Here is a 12,268-nt window from a genome sequence, read left to right as displayed (position 1 = left end):
GTGGCAAGACAGAACAGAAGGACTCCAGAAGGTGAGCTTAATATGTCTTCTAGGAATGTCTGGAATGTTCTGGCCCTAAATATTCTTAAACATTTAAAGTATACCTTCAGTGAAGGCGTTTAAAGGATTGCCCAACTCTGCATCCAAATGGTGCATGTTGATGGATAGGAAATGTAGGGAGGATTCTGGGATCTAGCCTAGGTCAGCAGTTTGGCTGTGGAAACTGTGACTTTCTGCCACATAGGAATAATAACTGCTCTACATAACTTACAGCTTTGTGGGAGCTTTAAAGCCAAAGGTCAGGGGCTGACCCAGGGTCACTTCCGGGGCAGTCACAGCTCTGAAATCCTGGCTCCATTTGGAAGTGATTGCTGGTCTGTAGCTTCTCCTCAAAGAAAAACAAATTGGCAATTGACTTCTTCATTTGGAGTCTCCCATGTCACAGTGGAGATGGTGATCGCATAGGCCACAGACTAATTGTGGGTTTCTGACTCACAGAATAAGGTACAGAGGGGAGACATTCATGCTAAAATGGCGGGGGGCTGCTGTAATTCAGGTTGTGAATGTGAGTCAGCGGTGGTCAGGCACACTCTCTCCACTGCAAAACCTGTGCATTGTCATTTAGTACATGTTTTTATTTCATTAATAAAATATAACCTCATTTTGCTTTTGTAATCTGGGAATGTGAAGATACATATTTTTTTCTTTTGCAAACTGCATGCAGATAAAAGGGGGATTCCTTTTGAAACTACATCTTCTTAATAATAAATATTTTTCTGATCTACTATACATATCAGTAGTGCATTTCTTGTTAAAACAGCAAGCTTATTATTTTATACCAAAAGGAAAAGAAAACATCCATTTCTTTATAAATAGTTTAAATAGTTTAAATACATATCTCATACCAAGGATATAAAAATATTCTTCTTTTGATAAATAAAGACATTTTCATTTACATGGCAAATAACGTGTGAATAGCTAACCACTGGCCACCAGCTCTATTTTGACTGATTGTCTAGATGACATGCAGAGGTAATTGTCCCCTGGCCTTCACAAAAAAGAAAAATAGATCAGCAGGAGTTGTGCGGTCCTGAGGCCAATAGTGCTATGGATATTGTTCGGGAATGACAAATAGGCACTCAGGAAAGACCTTTGCTTCAGTTCACAAAAGCCACCTAGGACAAAACTAATCCACAGGTTCTTTGTCTGGGAGTTCTAGCTGCTCAGACCTTCAGGGTTTTTGGATTTTTTTTTTTTTAAACCAAAGTCTGTCAAACAGACTAGTAAGTTGATACCTATACAGAAAAGAGATGTTTGCATGATGCTTCTAGGATCTAGAAATTGTTTGCTGCAGTTTCCTTGGTTCCCTTCTCATGGCTCTCTTCTGCAGGATTTCCAACTTGGACTAGTTGTCATGCTCCCCTCCCCGAGTTAAAAAGGCAAACTAAAGCTGTCATGCAGAGGTGGTTGTGGCATTGGCAGCTGCGTGGCAGGGGGTGGTATCATACATCTATGGCTTTGTTGTCTGTGGTTTCTGCTGTGCTTGTGACAACTTCCAGGGGAAAGTTCTCCAAGGGTTTGCTGGAGACGGATGCCATGCCTTCTTGATCCCAAGAACCGGGCAAGTTTTCCAGACTGAAAGAAGTTACAGGTCCATGACTGAAGCTGCCCTCCTCTGATCTGCTTGGGAGAACCAGGTGCAAGGACGTTTCAGAAGAAGAACAGAGAGAGGATGAGAGAGTGGCTGAAATGGACTGCAAAGGCGTCAGGGTCATATCTGAATGCGGGGAGATGCACCTTAAAAATTGCAGATGACCTTCTTGGACAACCTGGTAGTGGGAAGGTGAATAATCAAGGTTTGGAGAAGGAAGAAGTTCACTCCCCGCAGGGCTAGGCTCATGAGCTTCAGTTCGTGGAGGGCTACCCCCGACAAAGGAAGGATTCACATTCCAGATGTCGGGAGCCACATTACCTCGACAAAGTTGTGCTTGAGTGTAAGCAGCCCCACCTGTCTGCAAGTGGAGGCAAGGTTGGTGTGTGCTCCAACTTATTCTGGTCTGTAAGCTCTCTTGGGAGGGGCACACAGATGTAGAATGCAGGGAGCAGAACTGTGTGGATTGCTGAGGTGATAGGACGTTTTCCAGAAGTTGCATCACATTCCTCATGTCTCGACCCAATTGGGAGACCTCCTGTGTCAGAGTTGTTACCTGTGTGGAAAACAAAACAACACAAAACAAAAGCAAAAGGTGATTATAAGAAATTTACAGTATGTTCAAATTTTGGAGCAGTGGAGCTGGGAAATGAGCTGTTTTAACAGGAAGGCCTGGCTGGGCATTGCTGGCTCATGCCTGTATCTTCATTACCCAGAAGGCTGAGATCTGAGGATCGTGGTTTGAAGCCACCCCAGGCAGAAAAGCCCACGAGATGCTTATATCCAATCAACCAGCAAAATACAGGAAGTGGAGCTGTGGCTTGAGTGGTAGAGGGCCAGCTTACAGGAAGTGGTAGAGGGCCAACTTTGAGTGTAAAAGCTATGGGACTATGTCCTGGCTCTGAGTTCAAGCCCCAGTTCTGAAGCATCACACACACACACACACACACACACACACACACACACACACACACACACACACACACACACACACACACACACAGAGAAGGCCTGAAGGGTCTGCTTCCATTCCAAATGCAACCAAGCCTAGGCAGTGAGTGAGTGGAGGGGTCATGTAGGTTAATATACATCCAGCTCTAAAGCCATAGTCATTCCGAAGGAGCCTAGAGAGTCATATGTAGGCTATAGTTCTTAATTAGTGTGTTTCTGGACTTACTGGAGAGAATTAGCCATGTGGGTCTATCGTCTCTTAAGCACCACTGGTGTCTTTGGCTTCCTCAGAGTGAATGGGATGCAGAACAGAGCACAGGAAGCTACATGTGCTTCACCACAAGGTGAATGGAATACGAAGCACATGGCATGCAGGGCCACATGCCCAGAGTGAGCCCTAAGTAGATGGTAGTCCTCTGTCATGCTGTTTCACATCTGAGAGTCATGCTATTATGGAGTCCAGAGATAGAAGGATTTTTTCCTTCTGTGGTGATAGAGCTGGTAAGTAAGAACTCACATAAGATTTACTAGAGAGTTCGGGGGAAAAGAGAAATCTATAAAATACATTCAAGAGTGCTTGTATAGAGATAATCACTGTGGGTACCCAGGACCCCTGGGATCTACCCAGGAATTCGGAGACCCACGAAATTATAACTCAAAGGGTGTGTATGTGCTCTGACAGATTTTCTAGGCGAGATTTTTAGTTTTCTTTATCATGTCCTCAAAGTAGACATAGCTCCTAAATACTTAAACTTTCATTTGTTCAATTTACACTTAAAACCAATAATAAAATTCCTTAGAGGAGGTATTTTTTTCGAATAAACCCATCAGTTACCATCCCCATGGAATTTAACTCAGAACCACCTTTTCTGAAGTAGTTGCTTCTCAAAAGGAGAAAAACTTAGATTTCAGCAAACAGGAAGCACACATGTACTTGCAGTTAGCTTTACAGAACTAAGACATATTGTTGTAAGATCTTGCTTTCTTTGATTTGAGTTTACTATCATAAACCACAGAACTTCAATAGAAGCAGCTGGATGCTTTAGCTAATGATCATCTGGACCAAAGAAGGGGGAATTTCATCTTCAATGAGGCCAAAACCAAGATTGCTGTTTTGGGTAGACATTCTTCAACATTTACATACACATTCCTAATTCATGTAGTAAGTTAATTCAGATTACTTCCTGTGAGTGCATTATGAAGCTAATTCTCCCTGGCAGGCCCACCAGGAGGTTGCACAGCTTAAAGTCAAGCATTTAAAGAAGGCCAGAGGGAGGGTTTTCTATAGTTCAGGCAACCAACTGGTAACACCTGCTTGGAAATTGCCAGGCCAAAATGGTTTCTGGCCTGCTATAGGCATCAAAGTGAAGGAATCTGACCCAACACTTGTCCAGACTCTTCAGTAGATTGAAAATTTTGAAAGACAAGATGCCTCTCTCATTCACACTTATGTGAGCCGGAATTTCTGAGGAAGATACTCTAAAAGGTTCACTATAGTTTTATCCATTCCACAGCACAATACTTCAGTCAGTACTGCTTTTGGTTAGTAGGAAAACTTGCAGAAGGCTGAATAAGCTGATAAACCAAAACCTGCTTGATCATGAAATGGGTCCAGGGAACTGCAAAAACATGTGGAAGTAAAAACACAAAAGAATGAGGAAATAAGGATGAGACAGTCAATTTTTGGTGTCATCATCTTCCAGAACACGGAAAGGAGAGGCACCAATCAGAAGGCTGTCTTCAAGGACTCTAGTTCTCCTTCTTTAACCCAAGGCCATTCAGTAGCCTTGAAGATGCACAAGATGGCTGAGATTGGCTTAAGTTCTGTCCTCCTGTGGCACATCTATGTTACGTGTCCTCTTTCTCTGTCCTATTTCTTTTTTAATGAGCTTTCCTATCACCTTTACTTCTGTGCATATCTTGCCAGAAACAAGCAAAGAGAATGCTTTTTTTTTTTTTTTTGCCAGATGTAAGGACTGAGGCCAACTTAGCTGTCCTAAATTTCTGGTTACAGCAGGTTCCATTTCAAAATTTCAAAGTCTCAGAGGAGAATTCTGTCACTAAATGAGATGATTGAAGGGACATATGAACTATCTGTGGCATGGCCGAAGTTAATTTTCTTTTTTTTTTAATTTAATTTTATTTTTTTTTGTGAACATACTGTACAGAGGGGTTACAATTACATGGGCAGGATAATGCGTACATTTCTTATCAAGCATTGCAGCCTCCTCCTTTGTTTACCCTTCACATCCCTTCCCTACCTACACCCTACCACCCCCCACCCAATCTTCCCCCCTTCCCCCCCTCCCCCGCACCAATGTTGTAAAGCTCGTTTTCGACATGACCTTGTACTTCTCATTGTTGTAACAGGTCCACCTGTATCCTTAAACGACTTGTTTTTCCTCATCTCCTCCACAAGTTATACTGACATCAAATATAGTGAAAGCAGGGCGAAGTTAATTTTCATATCAAACTTACCACAGCTAGATTAGCTTACCTCCCACTAAAATTGCCCTTTTATGGAAGATTGAAGAACGGTCTTTGAAAGACAAGTTTGAGCTTTAGGGACACTAACCACTATGTCATTCAATAAATATCTGAGTAAAAATTTTCATACGATGTACTTTGAGGTCCACTTACTCCATTAAATGAATCCACAATCTTATCACAGGTAGTGTTATGTTATTATCTCCCATTCTCTGACACGGATACCCAAACCCAGACATAAAGCATTTCTCAGGTCACTTATCACACAAATGACAGCCTTCTGTCAGAATTCAATGATCAATTTAGTTCTTATTTGTTATTGGTAGTTAGATGGTGACCTGTGGTAGGAGACACTTAAAGGAGAGCTGGCAAGAGTTTTGCTAATGTGGCCAGAATATGTGCAGCACACAATGACACCAAAAGGTAAATTCCTAGGCAAAGGTTTCTGCAATGTCAGTGCCATACCAAACATATGAATTGTGTCCTCTCTAAAAATAATAGGAGACAGATTAAACACAGTAAATTTTCTTCATCGTAAGTGATGTAAAGAAAACAAAACCAAAATCAAAACCATAGATGAAAAACATGTTCCTACTTTCGTTTGAAACACTTTTTCAAGGCTATGTTCTTGACATCTAACTTGTACCCAACCTCAATCGTAGAGGTAATGAACTTGGGAAATCCAGGGTCTTGACTGGCTCCAGGAATGTAAACTAGCATTAACATTTCCAGAAAACAAATTACTAGCCTATCTGAAACGAAAAGCAGTCAAGCACTCAAGGAAGCCGAGCTTTCTTTAGCTCTAGAGTGTAGCAATCAATTGATATTAAGGGAGATTTCTGTCATTGTCTCTCTAGAGACACTCCCTTTCCTTATTCAAGTTCCATGAGGGAATTATTGCTAGTAGGAAAGAGCTCTCTCTTTACAAGAACAAAGCCAGATGTTCCCAAAAGAGACAGCATCTCCTGAAGGTGGAGACCCGGGTGACAATGAAGGTGACACCAGATTGCCACAGGAAAGGCAGGAAGAGCTGGTAAAGTCCTGATTCCTGCTGTGCTTGATAACAGAGCTTATTCTAAAACAGGAAAGACATTATTCTTAATTAAATGTAGAAAACAAAGAATCTGCTTTTTGAAGTTTCAAATCACACTATTGCTTTAAAGAAATTCTTGGGGGGCTGCTTTGTGAACAAGACCATCCAGTGAAGGGGATCTGTCATTAAAATATAACAAAAAACCAAGAGTATTGCAAAGAGATAGGGCAATAAAAGCAGACAAAACCTTTTCTATTTAAATAAATCAATGGTTTTATACTTATCACGGCAACTTAAAACCTTTGTTTCTGCCACTCAGAAAGCGCAATATCTGAGTATTTCATAACCTCCTCTCTCTGTCTGTCTGTCTCTTTCTCTCTCCCTCTCTCCTCTCTCTTTGTCTCTCTGTCTCTTTTTCTGTGCTGGTTCTGGGACTTGTACTCAGGACTTAGGAGCTGTTCCTAAGTTTTTCTGCTCAAAACTTGTGCTTTAACCACTGCTCCAGTTCTGGCTTTTTTGGTGCTTAATTGGAAATAAGAATCTCATGAACTTTCTTGTCCATGCTGGCTTTGAACCTCAATCCTCAGATCTCAACTTCCCGAGTAGCTTACAGGTGTGAGCTATCGGTGCTCTCAGCCTGTCTCATTTTAATGGTACCTTTTGGCCTATGTTACATCAGTCTGGGTACAGTGAGAGTCACCGCTCAGGACTCTGGTACCTGTTGACCTGCTGTTCTCTTTTAATCTCTCAGTGGTAGTAGTTTAAAACCTGGTCGTTTTGAAAGACCCTAGTATATGTTCTGCCACTAGGTCCCCCAGAGAACTTGCTGACCAACCTCCTTCCGCGAAACTATGTGGGTGGAAAAGCACCAGAGAAGGCGAGGCAGGATGTTGTGATTAAACTGTTAACCAGGAATGAGGAACAAAGGGTCTCTGAGTTAACAATTGAAGGGCAAGTACGGACATGTACAGACATGTTAGCCAACCCCACCCTGCCGTGGAAAGTCCCAACACCCCCTTGAGCGGACCTTGCCTAACCCACTCGCCTGACTCAAGCCCACCAATCCCTACCTTACACATAACCAAAATCAGCCAATCAACACCCTGTAACCCTGCTTCCAGCTGCCCCATAAAAGAGGGTGCTCTCAGCTGCCTCGGCGCGCAAGTCTCCCGATAGACTTTGTCGCCCCGGGTACCCGTGTAGCAGGTTCCCAGCCACCGACCCGAACCTTGTGGATCTCGAGGTCGTGTGTACCTGGGAGTCTGGGGCATGCCCGAATAAACCTCTTGCTGATTGCATCCGCACAAGTGGTCTCGTTGTTCCTTGGGAGAGGGTCTCTCTAGATTGAAAGGCACCCCACCCTGTCGGGGGTCTTTCAGTTTTATAATCTATAAGTCTATGTATGTCCAATTAGGCCATACATTCCTTCAGGGTAGAAAATAATATGTCTCTCAGTATTTCCTGGACTCCGAGTAATGTGTAGACCATAACATACTTGGTTCTCCTGAGAGTAAAATGAATGTAATGACTGCCATTTTGAAAACATATTGTTTCCTAATCACCTTCTATTTTGATCATATTTTATGATTTTTACCAAAAACAGGCTGAAGGAAATCTGCCTTCTACAAATGGTACTGAAAAATCTACAACTTTTCATTCAGGTATATATGAAATAGGTATTATATAACTGTTAAACATTTTATATGTCAGTTGCTTAATCTAATGCCTTGACTATCTGCAGGTTTCTAGCAGTAGGTAACTTCCGTTGTTAGGAAGAGGTGATACTGATCAAAATATATTGTATTAATAAGCTGCTTTGTTAAATGGTAACTCCTCTGTACAACCACCTAAAGACAATAAAAAGCTGGCGAAGCAAAAAAAAAAAAAGGATTCTTTACAGAGTGCTGATGGCTCATACCTGTAACACTAGTTACTCAGGAGGCTGGGATCTGAGGATTGGAGTTCAAAGACAGCTAGGGTAAGAAAGTCCATTAGACTCATCTCCAATTAGCTAGCAAAAGCTGACACCAGCCATGAGTGAAAAAGTTAAGGGACAGTGAAAAGTTAAAGGGACAGTGTCCAGGCCCTAAGTTCAAGTCCCAGTACCAATGCACATACATATGCACATGCACACACAGAGACACACACACACACACACAGGCAAACACACACACACACACACACACACACACACACCATGTTTGTTCTATTATTATAGTTCCTTGGTAGCTGTAGCAATGGGTCTCTGGTGGCCAAACTTCTGCTAAACTTCACTTATGATACTGTTTTGTCAAATGTCCTACCAAAACTTGATTTCCATGAGTAGATTTAATTCTCTGGGAATTACATTTACTGATTCTAGATATCAGAAATGGATTATAAATGTCAAGCAACAAATTCACAGATGGAATTCAGTTATTTATCAAATGAAATTTTCCAAAGTTTTTGCATGTCTGGTTTCTAATCTGCCTGGCTACTTTTGATGTGCCCTTTGATTCTTTCTACTTAGGCAGAGAGGGGAGAAAGAAAAGAAGACTTATAATATAAAATGCAATTATGTGAAAATGGAGCTAAGTAATTTGAGAGCATAGACTGGGGATGGAGAATGATGGAAAAGGTGACACTGATCATGATACATTGTACTCATAAACAGACATCCCTTCATGCAACCACTTAAAATAACAATAATATTAATGAATGTATAACTTAAAAAGGAAAACATATCTTAATAGTCCTGATGCTTGAACAGGGCCTGGGCACTGTGCCTGAGCTTCTTTTGCTCAAGGCTAGCACTCTACCACTAAAGCCACCTTCTTAGTCCCAATACACATTCCTTTACTGATGTCTTATGGTTTTTGTCTATTTACTTACAGTCCATTTTCTTCCTCCTCATCTTTCTCTTTATTCTTTTGTGGATAAGAACCTACTCATCTGATTGGGCACTGGTAGCTCATACTTGTCATCCTAGCTACTCAGCAGGCTGAGATGTGAGGATCACCATTCACAGCCGGCCAAGCCAGGGAAGTCCATGAAACAATGATCTCCAATTAATCACTCTCAAAAAAAGCCGGAAGTAGGCAGTAGCTCAAGTGGTTGACTGCTAGCCTTGAACACAACACAAGAGCTCAAGGATTACACCCAGGACATGCATACATATCTGCAGCAGGACCAGAGCGCGCGCACACACACACACACACACACACACACACACACACCTCAGAGAAAATCTATTATCATGGGATTTAAAAATGTTGGTCAAACAAAATGCTTAAATAGGGATACAGGTTCATCCATTGTAACAATGAGATATACAAGGCACTATGTTGAAAACAAACTTTACAACTTGTTGGGGGGAGGGAGAGAGGAGTTGGGGAGGAAAGGGATGGTAGGGGAAAAACAAAGGAGAAGGTAACAATGCTGGATAGGAAATGTACTCATTAACTTACTCATGTAACTGTAACCCCTCTGTACACTATTTTTACAATAAAAATATTTTAAAAAAATGTTGGCCAAACCAATTACCATAAATACCTGCATAGCTAATTGTTCATATCTAACACTTTTTTGTTCAAGGTCCCAAATTGTAGGAAGAAGTGATAAAATCTCAGTCCATACTTCCAAGTGGTTCAATTTTCCAGCCCAAACCTGAGAGCAATTAAAAAGTCTCCTTTTCTTTGTTCTTCCAGGACCCTGCATTAACCACACAAATCTTTTGGTTCTAAGCAGCAGGTGCACTTGCATTTGTTGAGTGTCACCTCCTGGGGTAACTAGAGATGCCTGGGTGACAACAGATTCTTCTATTGGCCACAATAGACATTGATTTCCACAAGCTTAAGTAGGGAATCACCAAGGAACCACAGCTCTATTTCTGTCCCACCCAGGATCCCTCAGAACTTCTGTTGGCTTCAAAATAGCCACTGTTGCCCTACATTTCCAGAGTATCTGGATTACTGTGCTTGCTTAGTTAGCTCCATCAATGTAAGGTTATTCTCACCTCCTCTGCATCATATTTCCACAGGGGTTTATTGTAAGGATTAAATAATATAATGAATGTAAAGTATCAGTCCCTGTATAACTGGTATTAAGTCAGAATCCCACATGGCTGGGCTTGATATGCAATACAGGCACTAGGCTTAGTTGAGAAATTCTGCATGGCAGGGAATTCTAATCTAAGAAGCACTTGACCCAAAAGAAATGAAAACACAGGCTATCTATATAACTCTGTTTCTGCCTCAGCATGGAGAAGAAATTCGTTTCTGTTAACCCTTTTCCAAAAGTAATATTGGAAGAACCGTTAATTTTTCATATTGCCTTGCAGATTCTTATAGTCACAACAATCAACAAGTGGAGCCATAGAAAAGCATTAAGAGTCTGCATTTCCAGTCTAAAGTTTGAGTAGTTATTGTCAGATGGATTAAGAATTCTCTACCAAGGCTGTGTGTGTGTGTGTGTGTGTGTGTGTGTGTGCGCGTGCACGCGCGTGCTTGAGCGCGAGCATGTGCACGTGTGCGTGTGTGTATGTACTCTAGCACTTGAACCTCAGCTCCTCTCTGCCTTCTATCAAAGATATGAGGTAAAATATATGGATGTGCAATATGGTATTGATTATAACAGAATGTGGGACCGAGGAGTGGAGAGGGAAGGTCATTTATTGATATTGGCAGCAGGTCAAGCTCCTGCACAAATTCTGCCTAGTAGGCACTCAATGAACTTTTGTTGACACGAGGATGTGTTAGAGAATGATAAATTTGTTTGTATTCATTTATGCTATTTTCAACAAGATTTAAATATTAGTTTTTTTTTCCTTTGCTAATTTCCACTAACTAGCCTGGTAGGACACAATGAGTGTCCATACCTCTAGCAGGCAAGAGTGTATCATATGATCTTAATGTCTCATTAAAGTCCCTCACCACTAAAAAAATGATTTTAAAACATTCTGTAATTATAGGATTTGAAGAATCCATCTGTGGTTCCGGCGCCTTGTTTTTCCAATAACACCATGAGTTGTCAGCTTTTGAGTTGCATTTTTTTTTAGTGCCAATACAAATTTGTTGTTCTGGTATATCTTTACATCATGTCTTTTGGGAATGGGGATATGAGTCTAAAATGTCTTTTATAATGCCGTTTTTTTTTGCATGTGAACAGCTTTCCTTCAAGTTAGATATGTTTTCTCCTTTTCAATCCTGGCTATTTGTATGGTACAGTCCATGGGCTCTGAATATATCTGGAACTTTAGTTGGAAGGCAAAGAAAAAAAATGTGATTTCCATTTTTATGCACTCAGTGAGCAGATGGGGATACATCTGTTGACATAATCTTCTTAGCTTGAAGAGTTCTTGACCTGTCACTCATTTTTTGCCAAAAGTGTACACATTTTCCTGCTTAGACACAATTTCCCTAAATTCAGGGGTACTAATTACACCAATCTTTCCCCCCTGCTACAAACACATATACATTTTTTTTACAAGCTACAGTGCAGGTGATTAAATGGTCTTTCATTTAATCTTTTGTTATGTTGCATATTTATCATGAGATCCAGACAAGTTCAATCAAACCCCATAAGCCGACAAAACAAAAAAGACGATGGGCATAATTTCATCCTCATGTCTTTTGCTTCACAAAACATCCCCAAACAAGTGGCAGTCTTTATCTACCAGCTCAAATAATAATCATACTTGGCACTTTTACACATTTCATGTAAATGGGGAGCTCAATCCCATTATGGTCAAAACTCGTAAGTCTTTGTCTACAGCTGGAAAGAGGAGAATGCTGGTTGGTGACATGGCTTTTCCTAGGTTACACAGGAATATTACCCAGGGTGTTACTTTTGCAGGTGCAGCTGATGTCTCTTAAATGATAATAGCAGAAGAATTACAAGTCTAGCGTTACCAATAAAGAATGACCAATTGTGGTCTTCCAAGTGATTACTTCAATGGCTTCATTACATTTCTGCAAGCTCAGGTCTTTGTATACAACTTTATTACTTCAGCTGGATCATGGTCATCCATTAGCTTTCAATCCTTTGCTTCCCACATCTGTTTTGCGGGTTCCTACAACCATGTTTGATCAGTATTAGGGATTCTTACTGCAAACACCAGACAAGTCTGCTTCTTCTCAGATGTCCATTGAATACAATAGTGCTTGTCA

The 12,268-nt window shown here is 41.1% G+C and overlaps 1 protein-coding gene across 1 annotated transcript in view; it reads right to left on the bottom strand.

The window, feature by feature from the left end:
• Nucleotides 1-1,502: 1,502 nt before the first annotated feature.
• Nucleotides 1,503-12,268, bottom strand: part of Kcnh8 (potassium voltage-gated channel subfamily H member 8) — a 394,585-nt gene continuing 383,819 nt past the window's right edge. The window contains exon 16 of the mRNA XM_042680104.1: nt 1,503-2,207. Coding sequence (XP_042536038.1) covers nt 1,503-2,207 — 705 coding nt within the window. The remainder of the gene's footprint in view (nt 2,208-12,268) is intronic.

Source organism: Dipodomys spectabilis, unplaced genomic scaffold (assembly GCF_019054845.1).
Source record: "Dipodomys spectabilis isolate Male_0828 unplaced genomic scaffold, ASM1905484v1 ptg000054l, whole genome shotgun sequence".
In the NCBI taxonomy this organism is placed as follows: Eukaryota; Metazoa; Chordata; class Mammalia; order Rodentia; family Heteromyidae; genus Dipodomys; species Dipodomys spectabilis.
The sequence above is the reverse complement of the archived record's forward strand: the minus strand, read 5'-3'. Positions and strand labels throughout refer to the sequence as shown.